Source organism: Anolis carolinensis, unplaced genomic scaffold (assembly GCF_035594765.1).
Source record: "Anolis carolinensis isolate JA03-04 unplaced genomic scaffold, rAnoCar3.1.pri scaffold_10, whole genome shotgun sequence".
Classification (NCBI taxonomy): Eukaryota; Metazoa; Chordata; class Lepidosauria; order Squamata; family Dactyloidae; genus Anolis; species Anolis carolinensis.
In genome coordinates, this window is record NW_026943821.1 from 22,842,380 (window position 1) to 22,867,743 (window position 25,364).

Genomic DNA, 25,364 nt, shown 5'->3' on the forward strand with positions numbered 1-25,364 from the left:
CTGTTCCAAGACTCACGGAAAAATAAACTCTCATCAGTCAGATGTCAGCCGAAGTCGGCGGTTCAGAAACTTTATTGATGTTATTTACAGCTATGTACAGACGCGCAGCTAACACACATGTCTCTTGTCTGGCAGAATTAATGGCGTCTGGCAAAGAACATGTGTTAGCTGCGCGTCTGTACATAGCTGTAAATAATATCAATAACATCAATATCTGTGGAATGATGTCCAGGGTGGGAGAAATAATTTGTTTGCCTGAGGCAAGTGTTAATGTTTGCAACCTCATTGGTTTTAATTCAATGTCTTAATACTGTGTTTCTGTTTTGTTTTTTTCTCAGTTATTGTGTATGTATTATTACTAGTTTTTGTTCTATATTTTGATGTTTCGTATTTTGTTATTGTTTTGTATCTGATTTTGCTGTAAGCCACCCCGAGTCCCCTTCGGGGGAGATGGAGGCGGGATATAAATAAACGTCTTCTTCTTCTTCTTATTATTATTATTATTATTAATGTTGCCATTGGCCACCTTGATTAGCATTGAATGGCCTTGCAGCTGGATGATTGTTGAACATTTTAACTATGTTGATTTTAACTATGACTTGTTTAAATTGTTTTTAAATTGTGTTGTCTGATGTTTAAATTGTTATTTTATGTGATTATATTGGGCTTGTTCCCCATGTGAGCCGCCCCGAGTCCCCAGCTGGGGAGTTGGAGGCGGCATACAAAAATATATATATTTTATTATTATTATTATTATTATTATTATTATTATTATTATTATTATTATTATTATTATTGGTTTATAGAACTAACCGAGAGTATCATTTCAAAAGAATAAGCACACTTACCATGATCGCCAGCAGAATGTTTTGGAACTCGTTGCGGAATCCCAAAGTATAGGTACAGAACAAGGCAAAGTTGCCTTCCAGCAGCTGGAAAGGAAAAAAATATAGGAAAATCAGACTAGGAGAAAAAGTGGGAATCAAGAAACGGAAGGAATACAGGAAAACAGAAGTTGGGTTTGGGGACTGCCATTTCCTCACAAATTAATGGTGGATAGAGGAGGGAAAATGCCTTACCATGAACGCCAGGGAGGTAAAGAGAAAGCCGGCAATGAGCTTGATGTACGGGCCATGCTTCATCACCAGCTTCAAGCCCTCAAAGAAGGAACCTTGCTCAGGCGACTGCAGCTCTGATGACTCTGAGGAACAAAGCAAAAGATGAATATAATAATAATAATCATCATCATAATACTTTATTTATATACTGCCCTATCACCTCAAGGGACTCAACATAGCAGGAAAGCATACAACAACTTAAAACCATTCAACAACTGAACATAATACGTATAATAATGAACGTAAATACTCAAGAATACAAATCAATAATTAACACAGACTTAGCCAGGTCTTCTCCTTGTCAGCTTTTCCTTCAATTTTGTCAAGGAACTTTCCATGCAATGTTTTCTTGTGCCAGCTGTCAGCTCTAGTTTGTAGTGCGGTTTTCTTGTACTGCTGTGTAGTGCGGTAGTGTAATGCGGTTTTCTTGTACTGCTGTGTTTCTTGAACTGCTGGTTTTTTGTCTGCTGTGCTTTGAGGAGTTTGATTTTTGACTTCAATCAAAGCAGGTTCTTCACTTTGCTTTACATATTCTGCCAGGGCATGTTCTTCTTCTTTGACTGCTTGTTTTACTTGTAAGAGTCCTCTACCACCTAATCTTCTAGGCAGATACAGCCGGTCAACATCACTGCGAGGGTGCAGTGAATGATGAATGGTCATGAGTTTTCTTCTTCTTCTTCTTCTTCTTCTTCTTCTTCTTCTTATTATTATTATTATTATTATTATTATTTGCCATTATATGAGAATCAAATATCAGTTTCTTAAGTCGCTGTAGGGAAAAGCCAACAGGCAGCAGTACCATACATGGGGAAGAAAGCAAATTCTCCCTCCCCAGGCATCCCTTTGCTTTTGTGTGTGGGGTATGTGTGCCTTTGTGGGTCTGTCAAAAGGAGCGATGTTCCTGGGGAAGGACACGGCGATGCCAACTGGAGACATTCCCCACTAATTTAGGTCAAGAGAGCTGGATTCCACTCTGTCCAGAGGGCCTTCCCTTGGGCAAAACAAAAACAAGGACAAGCAATGGGAGAAACCTCCCCTTTGCCAATGAAATCTCCTCTTTTCGGCTAAGCTGGAGGTTGCCAATTGAGGTCTTGGCAGGACGTCTCCTTCCAAGCAAGCTATTGACTTTCTCAGCCGTGGTGTGTTTGGGTGGCAATATTTGGCAGCAAAGGAGTGGCTCTATTGACAAGTGTCCTCCGAGCGTGGCCTCCAGCACAGCCCTTGGGTTTGCACTGGAACTGGAGACACAATGAAGTTGCTTCAGAGCAGATAGGAGGGAAGACAACCAGAACCCACCGGACCATAGCCATTGGTTGGAACCAGAAAGTCAGGAGAGGGGTTCTGACAAGAATCAGGTGAGGTTGGCTTGACCCCACAGGACTCTCAAGCCATTTATTACATGGGAGTGGCCCAAGGCTGGAAGGCCCCATTCAAGGAGATCACGAGATGCTGGTGGGAAGCTTTGGAAGTGAGATTCTTTGACGGAAGAGACAAAGAGACAGTCATGAGCAACCAGCAAACTAGCCGGCATACTAGCATCTCAAAAAAATAATAATGGGAATGGTTCTCTCTAATCAGAACTTTTCAATGAGAAGGAGGAAGATGATGAAAGCACATCAGGCTGAAACCATCTCCAAAGGAAGTTTCCTAAGCTCTGCTTCCCAAATCCCTCTGCATTTCCAAATGCAAACCTAATTCTAGTAGATTGTGGTTTCTCACCTCGCCTTTCTCGAACTCCCAGCGTCAAAATGATGGCGCAAAGGATGTATATCCCGCCGATGACCCCGGCAGCGATCATGTAGGCGTTTCTCTGTACCAACATGGGAAGAAGAAGAGGGGGCGGGGTATGGGTTAAATATGCAAATGAGATGCGAGGATTCAAATGGAGACCATATAACGGGCAACAAAAAGAACTGTGAGCAGCATTTGCTGCTTCAATAAAAGAGCACACAAAACACACTTAAAAGGCATTACTATGGTACATTTGCATCCCCTTCCTGGAGCCCCCGGTGGCGCAGCAGGTTAAACCGCTGAGCTGCTGAACTTGCTGACCGAAAGGTCATAGATTCAAATCCGGGGAGCGGAGTGAGCTCCCGCTGTTTGCCCCAGCTTCTGCTAACCTAGCAGTTCAAAAACATGCCAATGTGAGTAGATCAATAGGTAACGGAAAGGTGCTCCATGCAGTCATGCCGGCCACATGACCTTGGAGGTGTCTACGGACAATGCTGGCTCTTCGGCTTGGAAATGGAGATGAGCACCAACCCCCAGAGTCGGACAAGACTAGACTTAATGTCAAGGATAAACTTTTACCTTTACTTTTATCCCCTTCCTGGTCTGAGGCTATCAGAGCATGCGCTTAGACCTGACCCAACTCTTTTTTCCTTTCTCTGGACCAGATTCAACTTGATGGAGAATGAGAAGCAGAGGGGGAAAAAAACCTCATGATCTCCACCCCGACCAGATCATCCCAACCCAATGGGACCAGGGGCCTCTCCGTACCGTGTCTGTGATGGAGCCGGTGTCGTGGGTGATGTTGACCTCCTCCATGGCCACCGAAGAGGAGTTGCCAAGGTCCAGCAGGAGCGGGTCTGGGATGCACGGCGTGTTCACTTTGCCCACAATCTGCCCCTGGATGGCTGTTCCCAGGACGGTGCCCAGCACTTCCACGGTCATTCCTGCGCAAATGAAAGCCACAAACACACAACGGTCAGATCACGAAGCACAGGCATTTCCCAGTCAACAAAAATGTATTCTTGGACATTCCATCTTTGGAGCTAAACACAGTATAGATTGAGTAACCTTTATCCAAAACGCTTGGACCAGCACCCATGGGGATTGGTAGATGTGTAGTTTCTGGGTCCTTGAAAGTCACTATTAAAATAGATCTAATACAGTAGAGTCTCACTTATCCAACATTCGCTTATCCAACATTCTGGATTATCCAACGCAGTTTGCCTCCCACCCCGATCCACAGCTGTTTCTCTAGGCAGCAAAGATTGAACTTTTTATGGATTTAATTTCCGACAATGTTGCTACTGTAAGTTCATTTTATGCAATTCTATCTTTATTTGTAGTCAATTTGTTAGTAGCCAATTTTTTTTAGTCAGTGTTTTCAATATACAGTAGAATCTCACTTATCCAAGCTAAATGGGCCGGCAGAAGCTTGGATAAGCGAATATCTTGGATAATAAGGAGGGATTAAGGAGAAGCCTATTAAACATCAAATTAGGTTATGATTTTACAAATTAAGCACCAAAACATCATGTTATGCAACAAATTTGACAGAAAAGGTAATTCAATATGCAGGAATGTTATGTTATAATTACTGTATTTATGAATTTAGCACCAAAATATCACGATATATTGAAAACATTGACTACAAAAATGGCTTGGATAATCCAGAACCTTGGATAAGCGAGGCTTGGATAAGTGAGACTCTACTGTATTGAGATGTTTTGGTGTTAAATTCATAAATACAGTAATTACTACATAAAGTTACCATGTTTTGGACTGCTTTTTCTGTCGACTTGTTGTAAAACATGATGTTTTTGGTGCTTAATTTGTAAAATCATGACATAATTTGACGTTTAATAGGCTTTTCCTTAATCCCTCCTTATTATCCAACATTCTGCTAGCCCATTTATGTTGGATAAGTGAGACTCTACTGTACTATATACCCCAAGCATTTGGCCTTCCCAATATTTTGGACTCCAACTCCCACAATTCCTAACAGCTGGTATGCTGGTTTCTCGAGTTCTGGTTAACTGAGAGTCTATTGTATATACATCTTAGAGAAGGAACCCAAATCTAAACATAAAATGTTTCATAGATGCCTTATACACACAGATTGAAGATAACAATTTTGGGCAAAATCTGTATATGAAGAACCATCAGAAAGCAAAGATATCACTTTCTTAGCCTCTCATATGTACAATTTTGGGAGGAATTTTGGATAAGGGATACTCAACCTGTACCGGAGCAAATAACATGGGAAGAATAGGCCCCAATATTGTCTGTTTCAGCAGAATATGTGTTCCAAAAGAACAATACAAATGCATGAAATGCCTCCCAATGCCGATGCTGCTAAAAAAGCTTCCAGCAAGACAGAGGAAGAAAAGGGTGGTTTAAAAAGCTTTGTATAAGGTGGCTTTATTTCCAGGAGATATTCCTGGATACTGCTTAAGCAATGTTGACCAACAAAGGTGTATACAAAACAAACACAACACAACAGCAAATATTAATCTGTCACTTGACTCCCTTTCTGGCTTAACCCGTTTAGTGACCGACGAGTATTCTCAAGGGCAAGTCAAGAGAATGTACCCTTTTCTCCAATTTCTTAGGCAGTTTCCTTTCACAATATGAATTATAGCCATTAACCTCCAGAGGAAAAGAGCAAGACTGCTTGCAAAACAGCAAACTTTTGCCCACAGAATGAATCAGTAGCTAGAATACAGGGTTTCATTTTTGATATGCCAATGCATAAAACATCTCTGCATAGGAATGAATGCCAACTGATGCATGCTCTCTGACAAATGCCAGCACCAGTTTGGGCAAAACCACGAGCAAAGCCAAGAATTAAGCAAAGTTTGCAAATCTTACTAATTTGCAGAAAATTAGGGGTACATTTGCATCAGAGTTAATGCAGTTTGACAGCACTGTAGCTGCCTTGGCTCAATGCCGTGGAATCATGAGAATCAAAGTTTTACAAGGTCTTCAGCCTTCTCTGCCAAATACTGCTGGTGCCTCACCAAAGTTACAACTCCAGGACTGAAAATGGAGTCAAACAGCATTCCTTTTTATGGTGTAGATGCAACCTATGTTCTCCAGAGTGATGATGCCATTTTGGAATTGTATAGGTCCTGCAGCATGGCTCTATGTGGGTACCTTCTGTGCAGGGTTCATTCGTTTTATAAGGTTTGTCTTTTGTGTGTGTGTCAGGAGTGACTTTGGAAACTGCAAGTCGCTTTTGGTGTGAGAGAATTGGCCGTCTACAAGGACGTTGCCCAGGGAACGCCCAGAAGTTTTACCATCCTGTGGGAGGCTTCTCTCATGTCTCTGCATGGGAAGCTGGAGCTGACAGGCGGGAGCTCACCCTGCTCCCCGGATACCAACTGCCGACTTTTCAGTTGGCAGTCCTGCCGGCACAAGAGTGTGCCATTGTGCCACCAAGGGCTCTTGTCCATAGTTTCATGTTTCCATGATATGTTCAGTAACGTACACCCCATGGGTTGCGATATGTCAACAGTTATATGCTAGTAGACCACCATCTACAGCAGTGGTTCTCACCCTGTGGGTCCCCAGGTGTTTTGGCTTACAACTCCCAGAAATCACAGCCAGTTTACCAGCTGTTAGGCTATCTGGGAGTTGAAGGCCAAAACATCTGGGGACCCACAGGTTGAGAACCACTGCTCTATAGCAGCCATTCAATGTCCCAAGCCTATACAAGCATTCGAAAGGGGCCCAGCAACACGTTCATGCCCTCCTTCCAGACGTGATCGCTTTTGTTCCCAAACAGATGGGAAAGGGGGGAAAGGAGGACACAAGGAAGGGATCCAAAGCATTTTGAAGGCAAGTCTGTGACGGCGGAGGGGACAGGAGAAGGCAAAGGTCCTTACGGTAAGCAGTGGCCGAGTCCCGCTCGCTTTGCTCCCGGCTGATGAACATGGTGAGGGCCGAATACGGAACGTGGAAGCACTGCGGGAAAGGGAAAAAAGAGGGATGGTTAAAACCACACATTCTTGTTTACATTTCACTTGCAATAACTTTAGGCACACCACTTTCATTGGAGTTAGGGTCCCAGGACTCCACAAAAGTGTAAACAACACAAACCCCTCAGGTTTTGTTTCACTTCTCACTAGGATTGTTTACGTCCTCCAGTGCGCCTCTTTGGTTGTGCTGGAGGACCTACAAATGCCCAGAGCAGTGTCTAGATCTGCGTCATGACTCTTTCGGTAGAGCTGTGTCAGAAAACCTAGAGATTCCTGCAGAGACTATCTGTATCAAATTCACATAAGTTAAGCCCTCAAACTTGGATGTGGATAATAGAATATGACACAGACTGATACTCTGTAGTCTCCCAGAAAATGTTCAAAGTCTGAATCCAGATTAGGGTTGCCCAAGTAGCATTCTGTTGGAACAACAGTTCCGCAAAAGGTTGTATTTTTGAAGATGTTACACAAGTGGGTCCCTTTTAGTGTCGTATTCACCAATAACCAGAGGAGCAAATGATAATTGTACATTAGGCAAGTCAACCAGATGCAAGTTATACATTGGCGATGCAACAGTACAATTTGCGCAATGGCATCAGTGCAAAGCCATGCTCCTTTTAATGTTGCCCCCAAAAGCACAAAGGGCATACGACAACAACAAAAACAAAAATACAGATACTCAGACTCACCGTCACGAGGGTCTGGAAAATGCAGTAGAAGAAAAGGTACCACATCACTTGTCCCTTCGAGATGTCCGGCACGAACCAGATCAAGAAGTAGGAGATCACGGCAAAGGGCGTGGAAAAGATGATCCTGTTGGGAAAGGAAACCAAAATGAAGGGACTAAAATACAATTTTGGGGGCATGGAGGAAAAAGGAGAGACAAAGGGTACATCTACACTGTACAACAGGCATGGGCAAACTTTGGCCCTCCAAGTGTTTTGGATTTCCAACTCCCACAATTCCTAACAGCCTACCAGCCATGTTCCAGTTGTGACGTTTCACCCACAACTATGGCAGACATCTTCAGAGGTTGCGAGGTCTGTTGGAAACTAGGCAAGTGGGTTTTATATATCTGTGGTATGGCTAGTTTCCAACAGACCTCGCAACCCCTGAGGATGTCCTGCCATAGCTGTGGGTGAAACGTCAGTAGAGAATGCTTCTGGAACATGGCCAGACAGCCCGCAAAACTTACAGTAACTCAATGATTCTGGCAATGAAAGCCTTCGACAACAAACTCTATAAAGCATTTGGTTCCATGGCACTATCACTCTCAAGAAGGTCCTTCAACATTTGAGTCAAGATGTACATTTCTGTTATTGAAAACTGTCAGATCTGAATGCTAGCAAGGTGGTTGGGGGAATTTGGAAGTTGCAGTCCCAGGACTGTATTCCCAAGGTTGCAAGAAAGACAGGTGCAATGCCATGGCATGTTCTTGGGCAGATGTGAAAATTATTGTCATTTTTTTCCAGGACACCTTCACATTTCAATGGCCAAGCATCAAATGACCTTCAGATGCCGCCAAGCTTATAATTCCAGGCACATCGGAGCCTGTGTGTGCCGTGTTTGTATGGGAAAGAGGCAATGTTCCAGAGAGCAAAACAAAACAAAACAGAGCACAGTCTGGTGGAGCTGGGCTTTGCTCCCAAACCCATGGGCTTACTAACCCCTTTGGGAGTCTTGGCAGGAGAGATAAAAACCGGGCGAGGAAGGCAGGGCAGGTTTGCATGCCGGGCGTGTAAGACACGGAAAAGCGAAACAAGGAACTGAAGTCACTGCCTCTTTCCCAAAAAGAGAGAGGAACCAAAATGACTTAACTGGCTTTCTTTTGGACACGTATCTCACATACGTTGCCACATGCTTAGCCGCCTCCAATGACTAAGAAGCAGGTGTAGGAAACCACCCGAAGAAGCTTATCCGAAATGGACTTCGCTTCTTTCCAGCCACAAAAAAGCAACACAGGGTGTGTTTCCACTGCTGTTTGACTCCACTTGAATTGTCATGGTTCAATAGGACCCTGGGAGTTGTAGTTTTACATCAGAATCACAGAATCCTAGAGCTGGAAGAGACCTCAAGGGCCATCTAGTCCAACCCCATTTTGACAATCAGGAAAACACAATCAAAGCTCTCCTGACAGACAGCCACGCAGCTTTGGGTTAAAAACCTCCAGAAAAGGAGAGTCCACCAGACTCCCAGAAAGTTCTTCCTAACGTTTAGACAAAATCTATTAAGTTCATTTGTTTCATAGACAGCCTTCATATACACCACAATGACTAATATTATTGTGTATAAGATAACAATTATTATTATATTTATTTATACCCAGTTTTATCTCTCCTGCAGGAGACTCAAAGTGACTATGTATCTATTACAGTAGAGTCTCGCTTATCCAACGTTCTGGATTATCCAACGCATTTTTGTAGTCAATGTTTTTAATACATCGTGATATTTTGGTGCTAAATTTGTAAATACAGTAATTACTACATAGCATTATTGCGTATTGAACTACTTTTTCTGTCAAATTTGTTGCATAACATGATGTTTTGGTGCTTAATTTGTAAAATCATAACCTAATTTGATGTTTAATAGGCTTTTCCTTAATCCCTCCTTATTATCATACATATTCGCTTATCCAACGTTCTGCTGGCCCGTTTATGTTGGATAAGTGAGACTCTACTGTATTATTATTATCATCATCGTCATCTTTATTTATACCCTGCTTAATCTCTGCTGAAGGAAACTCAAAGGTCTTTAGCCTTCTCTGCCAAAGAACCGTAGCACTTCAACAAACTACAACTCCCAGGACTCTGTGGCAATTAAAGTGTGTCAAACGACACTAATTCGTCAGCATACAAATGCAGACTAGGGCTCTCGACAACACAATTCCCAGGGAGGATTTTGTGTAATGTATGGGGAAGGCCGCTGCGTTCTTGCACAGTTCTCCATTCTTTTGGTGAAAGAACGGCACAGAACATCTCTACCGAAGGTGAGCACATGATGTTCTCAGCCCTTCAAGCAGGAATTTTTACAAGCAAGCAAGATCCCGTGGGAAGAACAGGCCACCCACGAAACCGCACTACCCGATGTGACTGTTCCACCACCTTCTTCTCTAGAAACCTCTCATTAATGTGACACGAAATAACCACAGTTCTGAAGCAGCAGAAGCGGGTGTCTGCTCAAATAAGAAAGCAAAACCGGCAGAAGAAGCGGGTGAGAGAAAGCCTGGCTGGGCCGGAGACCAAGAAGCGACAAGTTCATTGCCGACTTCGGACCCAGAGCCACGTGGCCGAGAGAGTTGGAAAGTCTCTCTCTTTGCAGGAGGAGGAGGAAGGGAAGGAGATCAACCCTTTTACGGAGGAGGCCACGTGGGCATTTTTCTCCCAGTCTGTCATTTCCCATGACGCTGGGAGAAAGGATGACGTGTCTGGAAAAGGCGAGGAAAGCATGCAACGCCTCCAACCTGCAGCAGCCACCCTCTTACGGCTGTCTCTAGTGTACTAAATGCGCTGCCTTACTCAATGTTTCCATAACATTTCTTTTTTTTGCCCCTCTGCCCTCTAGTTGACTCACACCTTGTTTCCCTCTCAAACATGACTTTTGCTTAGAAAACCAATGAGGCCAGCATTGGAGATTTTCCACTTTTGGAGGGCCTACTTAATAAGTGATCCAACTAATAGCACATAGGGTTGCCGACTTGAAAACGGGACGGAGGGCTCCTCTGCCATTCATGCTTGTGCCAAAGAAGGCAGGACTCTTGGGGATTGAGAATGACGACAGGTAGAAGCTCTTACGTGTGCCCATGTAACCTAGAGTCAGCCTGCAGAATGATGCACCACTCAGCTTTGCAGAACAAACAACACAGGAACTTTTACTAAGTCCAAGAGATAAACAAAACAATGCTATTTACAATAGTCCCTCTGACTGCTTACACAAATCAATACTCATAAGCAGTCCTTTTTTCTGCTTCAGTGAAGATCAGCAGCAAACAAGGCCTCGGAAATAGTCAGGCCTCTCTGAGTATAGAGCCATCTTCTTTCCAGCCAGTACCCAGTAGACTCATACACACATACACAAAGTCAAAGAGAAATTGGTTCTCCAGCAGCAGGACAGCAACAGTTGCAAACCGATTCAATAGTCATAAGCAGTCCTTTTTTCTGTTTCAGTGAAGATCAGCAGCAAACAAGGCCTCAGAAATAGTCAGGCCTCTCTGAGTATAGAGCCATCTTCTTTCCAGCCAGTACGCAGTAGACTCATACATACACACACACACACAGAGAAACCTGTTCAAACCGGTTCTCCAGCAGCAGGACAGCAACAGTTGAAACCGATTCCCAGGTCCTTACAAAACTCAGCCAATTGGCTTCATGTATTTGATTTTCCAGTTAACACACATGTAGTATCCATGACAATGACAACAGGTGTTGCATCTTACCTGGCTTTGTTAAAGTGACTATCTCCTGAATTTTCATCCACTGCGTAAATGTACAGCGGCTCTTTCTAAACCTCAGCGTGGCAACTGTTGGAGGTTTTCCATCAGTCCTCAAATTTCTAGCATTGCAATAACTAAGAAACTCAGTTGAGCATTTAGAAAGAAAATGCAGGCACGCAAAGAAAAGGACATGCAAAGATGCTGGCTCATTCTCTGCTAGGCTAGGAATCTGGGGACTGAAGGAAAATTCAGTCGCAGCACAGAATCAAAAAAGATGGCAATGGCTTTATTGTGTTGCCAAAGGCTTTAACGGCTGGAACCACTGGATTGCTGAGAGTTTTCCGGGCTGTATGGCTATGTTCCAGAAGCATTCTCTCCTGACGTTTCGCCCACATCTATGGCAGGCATCCTCAGAGGTTGTGAGGTATGGAGAAACTAAACAAGGAAGGTTAATATATATCTGTGGAAAGTCCAGGGTGTGAGAACTCTTTGTCAGTTAGAAGCCAGAGTGAATGTTGCAGTTAATGCCTTAATTAGAATTGGAAAGGTTCATTTCCTGGCTTTTCCTGCCTGGGGGCATCCTTTATTTATTATTTATTATTTATTTATTTACATCACTTTTACCCCGCCTTTCTCCCCGAGGGGACTCAAAGCGGCTTACAATAAATAGGCAAAAATTCAATGCCTAAAAACACAACCATGTCTTTAAGGCTTTCCTGAAGCCTAGGAGAGTTGGTATCTGCCGTATGTTGCTTTGTTCAGAGTCATTAGCTGCCCTTGGAACTCTTCTGTTTTCAGAGTGTTGCTTCTTATTTACTGTTCTGATTTTTGAGTTTTTTAATCCGGAATACTTCTGGAACATGGCCATACAGCCCTGAATACATACAACAACCCAATTTCTAATGCCTCACACTTTGTCATGCAAGGACAATTTCATATGTGGGGAAGGATTTTTATTTTGTGGGGATGGCGACACAATGCCTTCATTTTGCCATCGCTCCCAAAGGTGTTGCCTCTGGGGTCCCACCTCCCTGGGAGTGACCCATTGCTTCCCAGCCGTGTGACTCCTAGTAACCTCCGACCGACTGGAGATCTGCGAGATCTAAGGAGCAGGCCAGACGCCCCATGCGCACACCCTGCTCGAGCCCCATTGGTGGAGCCCGGTGGTGTGTTCTCTGCCACTGCCTCTCCTCCGCCCACAGCGCTGCAGCCGGATTTAACCGTTTCCTTGGCCGGTGCAGCAAGAACTTCCTTCCACCAGAGATGCTCTGCAGCAGAAAGGAAGTTGGTTCCTGGATATTTCAGCCCAAAGAGGAAAGGAAACTGTGCATATATCCCTTCAAACTGCCTCTCAACTTATGGCAACCTCATGCTAGTCCTAAAAGTCCCTTTCCTCCAAGTTGCGGATGCCAGTGATAATGGAGAAGAAATTCCCTAAAAACTTAAAAAATGTGATGGATAAGGAATTGAAAAGGAAGAAATTAGACCAAATTGGAAGTTGGAGGGAACAAATAAAGAAGAAAAACAACATAAAGGGAATCCTAGGTGACTTAAATATATCATGGCTTCATTGGGTCCAACTAGATCAATTGTTCCAAAACTGGCAAAGAAAGAGCTGGGAGGAAAGAGAACCAACAAAATTTGAAAATATAGTATTAAAAGAACAGATTAAAGAGGGAAATGAATATCCGAAAGGGATAACTAGTATGATATATAAAATATTAATAGAGATTAAAGGGGGGAGGAAAGGGATATTAACAAGGGGAATATGGGAGGAAGAACTGGGAATAAAAGTAGGAGAAAGAAATTGGGAAAAATTATGGAAAGCAAGGCATCTCAAAAAATTATAAATTAGAATAAAAGAAAACTACTACAACTGCAGCTCCATGCGGGGACATGAGAGAAGCCTTCTACAAGGATGGTAAAAACATCAAAACATCCGGGCATCCCCTGGGTAACGTCCTTGCAGACAGCCAATGCTCTCACTCCAGAAGCGACTTGCAGTTTCTCAAGTTGCTCCTGACACACACACACACACAAAAACTTGCCTCAAGCAGACAAGAGTTCTTTCTCCCACCCTGGACAGTATCCCACAGACATATAAACCCCTCCTGCCTAGTTTCCTATATACCTCACAACCTCTGAGGATGCCTGCCGTAGATGTGGATGAAACATCAGGAGAGAATGCTTCTGGAACATGGCCATACAGCTGGGAAAACTCACAGCAACCCAATAATCATGTTAGTTGGGAATATCAGCATGCAAACGGATCTTATATAATTTTAGATAGTAAATGAGAGAATAGAGTTGGTATAAGCTTTCCCATCTCAAGAATCAGACTTTGGCTAGAACTTCACTGCAATATAATGCCGTTTCAGAATCCAAATTAACTGGATTATACAAGTCCACATTGCCATATAATGCAGTTCAGTGTAATTAATCTGGATTCTGAAACTGTAAAGGTAAAGGCTTTCCCTGACATTAAGTCCAGTCGTGTCCAACTCTGGAGGTTGGTGCTCATCTCCATTTCTAAGCCAAAGAGCTGGCGTTGTCCATAGACACCTCTTAGGTCATGTGGACAGCATGACTTCATGGGGTGCAATTACATTCCCACTGAAGCTGTACTGAACTGCTAGGTTGGCAGAAGCTGGGGCTAACAGCGGGAGCTCACTCCGCCCCCCGGATTCGAACCGCCAACTTTTCGGTCAGCAAGTTCATCAGCTCAGCGGTTTAACCTGCTGCGCCGCCGGGGGCTCCATATAGCAGTGTGGATGGGACCTAAGAGTGTATCTAAACTGTATCTAAATTGCCTCTGTGTCTGTCTCTGTCTTGGTTCTATGTGTACTTGGGCACTGAATGTTTGCCCTATATGTATATAATGTGATCCGCCCTGAGTCCCCTTCAGGGTCAGAAGGGCGGAATATAAATAAATTAAAGAAATGCAATTTGACACCATTTGAACTGCCAAGGCTCAACACGATGAAATTGAGATTCCATAGGATGATAAACTGTGTAGATTAGACGCACCCTGAGTCTACAAAAGCTAATCTTCTCTCATTTAGTCTTTAAGTTGCTGCAAAGCTGCCTCTGCCTGGCTAAGGAAGGCCTTTGGTTTTGCAATAAGCCCGCTTGCAAAAGATTTCCTAAGGCTTCTTCAGAGGTGGAGCTGCTCCACATCCACGATACGGTCCAGACACTCATTCCCTATAAAAATGGGTAGGGTGGGGCAGGCGGCAGTGATCGTAATCTCTTCCCTTTTTTATATTTGCAAAGACTAAATCAGATTGAGTATTCAGAGCCTTTGACTCACTCAGCTTAAAGGGAGAATCTCTCTATCTTGCAAGAGACTGTTTTGCAAATAGGTCAAGTTAGTGGCTCAAACAGGATGGTAGTCAATGCAACAAAGATCAGCTAGCTCAGGCATGGGCAAACTTGGTCCCCCTCCAGGTGTTTTGGACTTCAACTCCCACAATTCCTAGCAGCCGGTAGCGATGCTCCTACTACGCCATCAACTCCGCAGTGTTGCGGATTGTTGAAAATAAATTGAAGCTCTTATGTGTGCCCGCAACCCAGAGTCACCCGCAGAACAATGACATACCACTCAGGTTTGCGGAACAACAAAATAATACAGGAACTTTACTAATTCCAAGAGATCAAAAGAACAGTGGTATTTACAATGGTCCCTCTGATTGCTTACAGTCATAAACAGTCCTTTCTCAGTCCACAAATCTGCTTCAAAGAAGAATATAGCCCTGGTTCTTCAGTTTTTTCTCAGCAGCAAACAGGCCTCAAATATAGCAAGGCTTCTCTGAGTACACCACTCTCTTCTCCAGCAGTACTCAGAGAGAGCAGAAAAAAAACTTGTCCAAACTGGTTTTACAGCAGCAGAACAGAAACAGTATCAAATTAATTCCCATGTCTTTGCAGGCTCAGCCAATCGGCTTCATGCACTTCGTTTTGCAGTTAACACACATATAGCACAGTGCCTTTGTAAGCCATGACATAGTGGACTGGTCGCGATATCTGAATGCCTAATCACTGTCTCCCAAAGCAATTACAGTAGAGTCTCACTTATCCAAGCTAAACGGGCCGGCAGAAGCTTGGATAAGCAAATATCTTGGATAATAAGGAGGGATTAAGGAAAAGCCTATTAAACATCAAATTAGGTTATGATTTTACAAATTAAGCACCAAAACTTCATGTTATACAACAAATTTGACAGAAAAAGTAGTTCAATACGCAGTAATGTTATGTTGTAATTACTGTATTTACGAATTTGGCACCAAAATATCACGATATATTAAAACATTGACTACAAAAATGGCTTGGATTATCCAGAGGCTTGGATAAGAGAGGCTTCGATAAGTGAGACTCTACTGTACTCTACTCCCAACTCAAGAATGGGAAACATAATGTTGGTGGACAGGAAGAGAGATTTAAAGATGGGCTCAAAAACTGTGGCATAGACACTGGGAACTGGAATACCTTGGCCCTTGAGTGGTCTAACTAGAGGTCAGCTGTGATCAGCAGTGCTGTGGAATTCGAAGAGGCACGAATGGATGGCGAAAGAGAGAAACGTGCCAAGAGGAAGGCGCATCAAGCCAACCCTGACCGGGACCGCCTTTCGTCTGGAAGCCAATGTCCTCACTGGGGAAGAACATGAGTGTCAAGAATAGGTCTCTTCAGCCACCTACACATCCACGGCCAAGTCACTACACTTGGAGGACCATCATCCTCGAGCTATGAGGATTTGCCTAAGTAAGTAAGTAAGTATTTTGTATTTTGTGCCAACCTGATCGGACCAAGCAATGCAACCCAGGAGAGAAAGATAGCAAAACACTCAAGCATGTGAAACAATATAAAGTTGCTGAAAGGACAGAACAAGTAAAGGTAAAAATTTAGTCGACACAGAATCCACGGAGAGCATTTCGAGGAAAATAAAATTGCTATATTTGGCGGAACAGAGTGCAAAAGTGGTTGGAGACACCTTTGCTCCACTCCCACCTGTCCAGTCACAAAATATTATTTTGCGCGATGGATTTCAACAAAGACGGACTTACCAGGGCATCAGGCGTCCAAAGCGACTCCATGATGTTTTACTGATAAAGAATCCGACCAAGGGGTCGGTCACGGCGTCCCATGCGCGGCCCACAAAAAGGATGATGGAGGCATAGAAGGGGTCCAGCTGGGAAGACAAAGGAGACAATTAACCTGAGATGGAGCCCATGCACACACAAGGAAATGCTACACAAAGGAGAGACTGTCAATACAGACATCTCTACGCATTTAGAGTTTTGACATGTGCGGATTTGATTACACTATGTAACAAAATTTGAAAAAATTCTGTTCCTGGCTTGAAAATGTTATTTCCTGTTTAATAGTGCAATCCTTACTTTGAAAGTAGTTGTTATACTCCAGAAACTTTGTTTTTGTGGCTGCCACAAACTATATTGGATTGGTTGAGACTCTAGGAGATGTTCATTGGAAAACTATAGCAAAATGTGCTGCAGGATGTCCCGCAAAAACCAAAGTTTTTGCAGTTTAATATACTTTCACCAATTAGGAAATGACATTTATAACCCAGGAACAAAAATCATGCTACATAGTGTACGGATTTGGCTACAATGTCTTCTGAGAATCTTGCAACTGTATCACCCCTTGTTGTATATGTTCCAGAATTTATTGTGGAAACTTGGCAGCAATGATAATAGCAAAACACCATTGAAATGAATGACTTCCAATAGAACATTCAATATACAGCCAAGGATGATAGAAAGTCAAAATATACTAAATGTTTTTTTTTAAAAAAACAAAACATCTCTAAACCAAAATATAATCTACTAGCTGTGCCGGGCCATGCGTTGCTGTGGCTTATGGGAATCCTTTGTTGGCCAGGTGGAATAGCAATGAATAGCCTTGCAGTCTCAAAGCCTGGCCGTTTTCTGGAGTAGCTGGAGCTTTTTGTTGTATGAACGTAGAGTCTTGGATGAGGAGTTGTGCTGCCAAGTTTAGTGTTTCTGAGATGTGTAGTTTTGTTGTTTTGTCCTAGGCAGAAATTTCATTACCAACACACATACATTCATAGAAAGTAGAACTCTATATTAAGAGTTTGTGAGTCCAATGACAACCAGACTTCATGTTCCATAGTCTTATAGTTTATATTATTTGATTATTTTCCAATAGAAGTTACCGTAAAATCCATTTGGGCACTATATATGAACCATATTCCTGGTGTAAATTGCAGCCTGCACTCAACTGTAATGCAGGGAAAAATGTGAATATAGTCCCACTACTTTGTATGGAGAGAAGACTTTTATTTCTAGGTCATCCAACACAATTCTAAGGTCACTTTTCACATTTCTTATAGGACAGCAGCAGAGGTGACGGCAAACACAGCAAGGGCCAAATAATAAAATCCATGTGAGCTTAACCCACAAATGCCGATGGATGACTCTTATTCAATCCGGTCATAAACGGCTTCTAACACTGTTTGCTTTTAATAAAAAAGGAAGCCTCTAGGTTTTACCTGTGCGACATCCAGCAAATAGATCTGCAGGAAGAAGCCCAAAGCGCAGCCGGTGATCTGGTACGGAGCCCCGCCGATGGCGTAACAGACCTTGCTGCATATCGAGAGTTTTCCTTTGCTTTCCCGCTGCAAAAAGGAGCAAACCGGAGATGGATTAATTCACAATTATTGACCCCAAGCTATCGAGAAAGGATGGAAACATTGCACTAAACCTACTGTATCTAACCTATGGATTTCTAGATGATGTAGGACTAGCCTATGGCTATGCCAAACTACATCTACATTGTAGAATGAATGCAGTTTGACACCACTTTAACTGCAATACTCATTGCTATTGGCTCATTGGAATGTAGTTTGGTGAGATACCAGCACTCTTTGGAATAGAAAGCAAAAGACCTTGAAAAACGACAATTCCCATGATCCCATAGCCATGAGCCATGGCACTTAAAGCGGTGTCAAACTGCATTAATGCAACAGTGTAGATGCACCTCTTGTTTAGCATGAGCTCCCTTGGTCATATTCAGACCAGACAGGGTCTCAACCTGTTTAAGTTATAGTGTTTATTTCCAAATTTGCAACCTTGCACATATAGTAACTCATGCAAAGTTAATGCAGATGTGTTGTCGAAGACTTTCATGGCCGGAATCACTGGATTGCTGAGTTTTCTGGGCTGTATGGCCATCTTCCAGAAGCATTCTCTCATGATGTTTCACATCTATGGTAGGCATCCTCAGAGGTTGTGAGGTCTGTTGGAAACTAGGCAAGTGGGGTTTATATATCTGTGGAATGATGTCCAGGGTGGGAGAAAGAAGTCTGTTTGAGGCAAGTGCAAATGTTGCAATTGGCCAGCATGATTAGCATTGAATAGTCTTGCAGCTTCAAAGCCTGGCTGCTTCCTGCCTGGGGAATCCTTTAAAACAGCCTCCATACTATGCATGTCCAGGGTGGGAGAAAGAACTCTTGTCAGCTTGAGGCAAGTGTGAATGCTGCAATTGGCCAGCATGATTAGCATTGAATAGTCTTGCAGCTTCAAAGCCTGGCTGCTTCCTGCCTGGGGGAATACTTTGTTTGGAGGTGTTAACTGTCTGGAATTCCCCTGTTTTCTGAGTGTTGTTAATTATTTACTGTCCTGATTTTAGATTTTTTTTAAAATACTAGTAGATAGATTTTGTTCATTTTCATAGTTTCCTCCTGTCAGTTGAAATTGTCCACATGCTTGTGGTTTTCAAACGTTCTTGGCAAGAAGCAAACAAGCCTTGGAAAGTGACGCCTTCAGAGAGACAATGGCTCTCTCCTTATTAGAAGACGGTCATTTGCGCATCACGAGGGATCAGATGTCACATTCACACTTGTTTGACGATATCAAGATAACCCAATTCCAGCCAGATAAGTGGATTTGCAAAAGCCGGGTCTTAAAGGATCAAGTCTTGCAGCAAAGAAATGCTTCATCACTGCATTCATCACAGGACTATTTAGGAGGAATGATCCCATGTGTTGCTTTTCTGGTTTGGTTTGAAATCTAATTCAGGACCGGACAGTTTAGCAACTCTAGTTCTTACTTGCACAGGATTGAACTACAGATAAAAATCAATGATTTAAGACAGGCTGCACTTAAAATAAGAAAGAGATTACAACATTCTCGTCTATTTGTAATTAGACAGTTTGGAATTAAATCTGAAAGCACAAACTTTCCAAACATATTAATGCAGTCCAAGGTGGGAATGAAAGTGGCGTGAAACTGCATTAATTCGACAGTGGAGATGCACCCTGAGAGGTTGTGACTCCGTCCAAGGTCATCTATGGGAATGAAAATGGTCTGAAACTGTATTAATTTGACAGTGGAGATACATCCTGAGAGATTGTGACTCTGTCCAAAGTCCTATATGGGAATGAAAATGGTCTGAAACTGTATTAATTCGACAGTGGAGATGCACCTTGAGAGGTTGTGACTCTCTCCAGGGTGAAAACGGCCAAGCAATGAGTCAAACCCTGGTCTCTGGAGTTCTGATCCAATGCTCAAACCACTACTTTCTGTTGCCCCAGTATGCAAAGTGTAGTGCAAAGTGCAAATATTTGCTTCCTCTGTATGACTACTATGGGATATTTTATTAAACTTCCTTTCTCCACCCCGGCTCCATACAATCGGACAGAGCATACAAACAATAAAAAGACCTTCCCACTATATGGATGTAATATTTTCATAACTGTTTCCCGAAAAGTTTAGGCAAAAAGGTTTCAAACAGGGAGGAGGAAGAATGAATTTGAATCCAGTTCCTCCTTTCCATTGTGTGGCTCATAGCAACTAGCTTGAGAACAAAAGACATTATTGGAGATCATGAAGATATTTGGATGATTTAGTTCACACTTGCAACAACTCAGGGCATTGCATACACCAGGCATGGGCAAACTTTGGCCTTCCAGGTGTTTTGGACTTCAACTCCCACAATTGTGGGAGTTGAAGTCCAAAACACCTGGAAGACCAAAGTTTGCCCATACCTGAGCTACACTGTATTAATGCAGCTTGACCTCACTTGAACTGACATGGTTCAATGTTATGGGACTCATAGGAGTTGATAGTTTTACCAGGTCTTTAGCCTCCTCTGCCAAAGAGTCTTGGTGTCTTACCAAGACTACAACTCCCATTATTCAATAGCATCGAGGCATGGCATATACATATACAAATATACATATATATTATATCGCCTGACTCCGTTGAATACTCTAACAGTGCCTCGTTTACTGGTTGACTGTCCACTATGTTTTATTGTTAAATGCTTGTTTTATATGTTCTTGTTTTAAATGGATTTGATATTTTTTATGTTGTACTGGGCTTGGTCCCCATGTGAGCCACTCAGAGTCCCTTCGGGGAGATGGGCCGGGATACAAAAATAAAATTGTTGTTGTTGTAATAATAATAATAATAATAATAATAATAATAATAATAATAATGGCGGTTAAAGTGGTATCAAGCTGTTGCTGCGCCCCAAGAGAATTAGGAGGCTGCGGTGCTAAATGGAAAAGATCCCAATCAAACCACATACTTCCAACTTTCTTTCCCCAATATTTGAACTTGTCAACACTCAAAAAGCTACACCGCAACAAGAAATGCCAAGCAGCATCTCCAAGCCAGGAACATAATGTGGTTTCACTCCACAAAATGCCCACAGCTGGACACAACCCCAGCCAGTTTGCAAGGGCCACCACAAATATGGCTGCGAACCACATCTCTCGGCCAAGAACCAGAGTTTCCACCTGAACATTAGGAAGAACTTCCTCATTGTGAGAGCCGTTCAACAGTGGAACTCTCTGCCCCGGAGTATGGTAGAGGCTCCTTCTTTGGAGGCTTTTAAGCAGAGGCTGGACGGCTATCTGTCAGGGATGCTTTGAATGTGATTTTCCTGCTTCTTGGCATGGGGTTGGTCTGGATTAGCATTGAATGGCCTTGCAGCTTCAAAGCCTGGCTGCTTCCTGCCTGGGGGAATTCTTTGTTGGGAGCTCTCACGAGGTCTCTTCCAACTCTATGATTCTATATAAAAAAACCCTCACTTTCCTAGTTTCCAACAGACTTCACAACCTCTGAGGATGCCGGCCACAGATGTGAATAATAAGGAGGGATTAAGGAAAAGCCTATTAAACATCAAATTAGTTTATGATTTTACAAATTAAGCACCAAGACATCATGTTATATAACACATATGACAGAAAAAGTAGTACAATATGCAGTAATGTTATGTTGAAATTACTGTATTTACGAATTTAGCACCAAAATAACACGATATATTGAAAACATTGACTACAAAAATACCTTGGATAATCGAGTCTTGGATAAGTGAGACTCTACTGTATATATCATATCTTGGATAGAGACCCAAGCACAAAACTGATTTCGGTTTCATATGTAAAGTTTAAAGGTCATTCAATACACAATATTTTTAATATTTTTGTGCCTGGAGCAAAGATTGTGTCCATTGAACCGCCAGAAAACAAAGGTCTCACTCTCTGAAATGATAATTTCAGAACATTTATGGTTCCCAGATAAAGAATGCTCTCCTTTCACTGGCTTGCATGATAAAACTTGATTATGTTTCTTTTATTGTGTCCTTAACCAAGGTCAGCAAAAACATTCGTTACTACTCCCTTTGCACAGTATGTTCATTCCCGAGACTCAAATTAATTCATTCTTGCAAGATTGCTGGGGGTTAAAGGGTGTATCATACAGAGGTACAACACATTTGAGAGATGGGATTTGTAGTTTGGAGAGTCTTTCGGCAGAGAAGGCAATGGGCCTTGCAAAACTATAAATCTCAGGACTCTATGGAGCCATGGTGGTGGTTAAAGAGGGTCCAAACTTGCATCATTAGCAATTTGGGATTGTCTTAAAGGAAAAGGCACTCTATTTTTAAGACATGTGTTTGGTAGAGAAGGCAATGGGCCTTGCAAAACTATAATTCCCAGGTTTCTATGGAGCCATGGTGGTTAAAGTGGGTCCAAACTTGCATCATTAGCAATTTGGGATTAGGTCTTAAAGGAAAAGACACTCTATTTTTAAGAAATCTGTTACTCTAGCCATTTTTATATTTTTCCAACTGGGACTTTGTATTTTTTTGAGATGCAAATGGCTCTACTTTGTAAACATAATGCAGCTTAGTATCACTTGCTAACTTCCAATGTTATGGCATCCTGGGAGCTGTAGTTTGGTGAGGTCTTTGGCAGAAAAGGCTCGAGACTTTGCCAAACTACAACTCCTAGGATTCCTGAGCATGAGCTGCATTCATGCCTCTTCTAAGGAACTGCAAATAAAAAAGGAGACGCGGCTCCTTTAAATACCAAGTTCGCCCTTCCCTTGGAATGAATGAACTTGAGCCACACAGGGCAGAGTTAGAGCAGTTGGGAACCGATTTAAGGGCCATGGCTCCGTGATAGAGAAGCCTGGGATGTGTAGTTTCGAGGGAAAGCCTTGGTACAAACTACAAATCCCAGGGCTCTGCAGCATACTAATCACAGCGGGGTAAAACTGCTATAACTTTGCAGTGTGGCTCCGAGGAGAGTTGACTCCAAGGGCGCACACGTTTCTTGGGAGGAAAAAGGGGCAATTATGGTGTGACACGCAACTTGCGTGTAAACACGCAACTCGTGCAACGCGGAATTTCCTCACTCTTTGACCATACTTTGAACTGGAACAGCAATGGAGATAATTCCCACTCCTTTTGGGACTCCCAACGCCCTCCGACAGCTTCCTTTCCCTTTTCTTTCCCCATTCACACGTGATTAACCTTCAACAAGCGTGTCGGAGCTGGATAAACGCGTGCCAGGGAGCACAGCTTATCCCGCCGAGTTTTTTCTTGCTAGTTTATATATAGGGAGACAGTAGGAACCTTATATGGCATAGGCCTGAGACCTCCCTTCCTTAATCCGGATCCGGAGCCACGTCCACACGCCACGATCCGGATCAGGATCTAGGTCTTCCCTTGTTCCAAAAAGAAAGAAAAAAGGGGGAGTGCAATGGAGGCTCGCATTCCTTAATAATCCCTAGATGGAGAGCACGTGTGGAAGGGCCTGATCCCTCCAACTCGTGTGTTGAATTTAGAAATCTTATTTCTTTCATAGGAAAAGGAGACATATGACGGGAGAAAGCATATATATAAAGAGATATATATTCCTATTTTATTGTATTATGAATATATATCTATAGATATATATATTATACACCCAAAAGACACATACACACACATACATATATACATACATATTTTATTGTAATATATATATATACACACACACATACATATATATACACGCATACACAACAGAAAAGGACATATATAAATAAATATATATATATATATCATATTTTATTGCATTATTTAATGTATACATACAAGGCATATATATATTGTATATATATATACACACACACACACACACACACACACAACAGAAAGCCACACACACATATATTATTGTATTATATATATATATATATATAATATGTATACACACACAACAGAGAAGTACATATATATTAATATTTATATATATATATATTCAAATTTTATTGTATTATATATATGTATACACACAATAGAAAGGCACACACACACACACACACACATATATATATTCATATTTTATTTTATTATATATATGCATGTTTATATAGACACACAAGAAAGGCATATATATATATATTCATAAAATATTCATATTTATTGTATTATATATTTATACAATATATATATATTCATACATATATATATATTCATATTTTATTGTATTATATATATATATTCACACACTATATATATATATATTCATACATATATATATATATTCATATTTTATTGTATTATATATATATATTCACACACTATATATATATATATATATATATTCATACATATATCTATATTCATATATACACACACAAAAGCAAGCCATATATACATATGTTATTGTATTATGAATATAGTTATATAGATAGATATATATACACACAAAAGAAAGGCATATTCATATTTTATTGTATTATCTTTCTATCTATATATACACACACTCACATAAAAGAAAGGCATATATATATATTCATATTTTATTGTATTATCTATATATATATATACACACATATATAAAAGAAAGGCATATATATTCATATTTTATTGTATTATCTATCTATCTATCTGTCTATATACACACACACATATAAAACAAAGGCATATATATAATACACACTCATACTTAGAATAATAGATTCTTTTACCTTTGGAAGGATTAAATCCTCTTGCTTTAGGATGCTCGGTTGCAAAAGCCCAGCCGATGAGACGCTTTCTGCTCCTTCGCCTTTGGCCATTGGCAGGAAACAAACAGAAAAAGTAACTTTGGAAAACTCAAATCCACCACCGGATCTTTCTTTTGGGTGCTGTGTTTCTCTCTCTCCTTTTTAGATACAAAAATAAAAAAGCAACTTCCCCAGAAAGAGTTTCTTCTGCTGCTGGCCTTCGCCCCGCCAAGCCACAGGCGAATGAATGAATTCCTCTCGGCGAAGGAGAGGGAGTGGATTTTCATTGGCCCGCGGCCTACGCGAGGCCACGCCCCTCCCCATTCAAGGCAGGCCCATCCCAACGAGCCCTTCAGCCAATCAGCGGCTCCGCCTCCGAAGACACCCCCCTCTTACCCCCTCCGGTGATGTCACCGATTTGGCTCCGCCCCCTCAGGCTTCTTTATCTATCTATCTATCTATCTATCTATCTATCTATCTATCTATCTATCTATCTATCTATCTATCTATCTATCTATCTATCTATCATTTATTTAATTTCTATTTATTTATTTATTGGAAGTGTCTCTAAACCAATGAAATAGGCAGATTCGGCAAACATTCCCCTATATTATTGTATTTAAAATGATAAAACTCTTATATCTCTATCTTAAATATCAGGTAAAAATAAATGGACGAATATTTCAAATCCTTTGCATATGTTCAAGGAATAAACTGCCAAAGAGTTGACAATCTCATTTTCAATTCATGCAAACGTTCTTGTAGTCCATGAAATATGAAATTCAGAATGACTCTTTTATAGGGTGCT

General features: G+C 41.8%; 1 protein-coding gene across 2 annotated transcripts in view; it reads right to left on the reverse strand.

The window, feature by feature from the left end:
- The window catches only part of mfsd2a (MFSD2 lysolipid transporter A, lysophospholipid), a 35,926-nt gene extending 11,205 nt beyond the window's left edge, over positions 1–24,721 (reverse strand). The window contains exons 1-9 of one of the 2 annotated variants that reach the window (XM_003227572.3): positions 24,539–24,721; positions 17,782–17,907; positions 16,316–16,440; positions 7,516–7,639; positions 6,734–6,812; positions 3,618–3,793; positions 2,838–2,928; positions 1,080–1,201; positions 849–932 (exon numbers count right to left, since the gene is read on the reverse strand). In XM_003227572.3, coding sequence (XP_003227620.1) covers positions 849–932; positions 1,080–1,201; positions 2,838–2,928; positions 3,618–3,793; positions 6,734–6,812; positions 7,516–7,639; positions 16,316–16,440; positions 17,782–17,907; positions 24,539–24,628 — 1,017 coding nt within the window. In that variant the 5' untranslated portion in view covers positions 24,629–24,721. Of the gene's footprint in view, positions 1–848; positions 933–1,079; positions 1,202–2,837; positions 2,929–3,617; positions 3,794–6,733; positions 6,813–7,515; positions 7,640–16,315; positions 16,441–17,781; positions 17,908–23,156; positions 23,258–24,538 lie in introns of those variants that run through there. The other variant, XM_008120804.3, reaches the window with a different exon arrangement.
- Between the last annotated feature and the right edge of the window lie 643 nt (positions 24,722–25,364).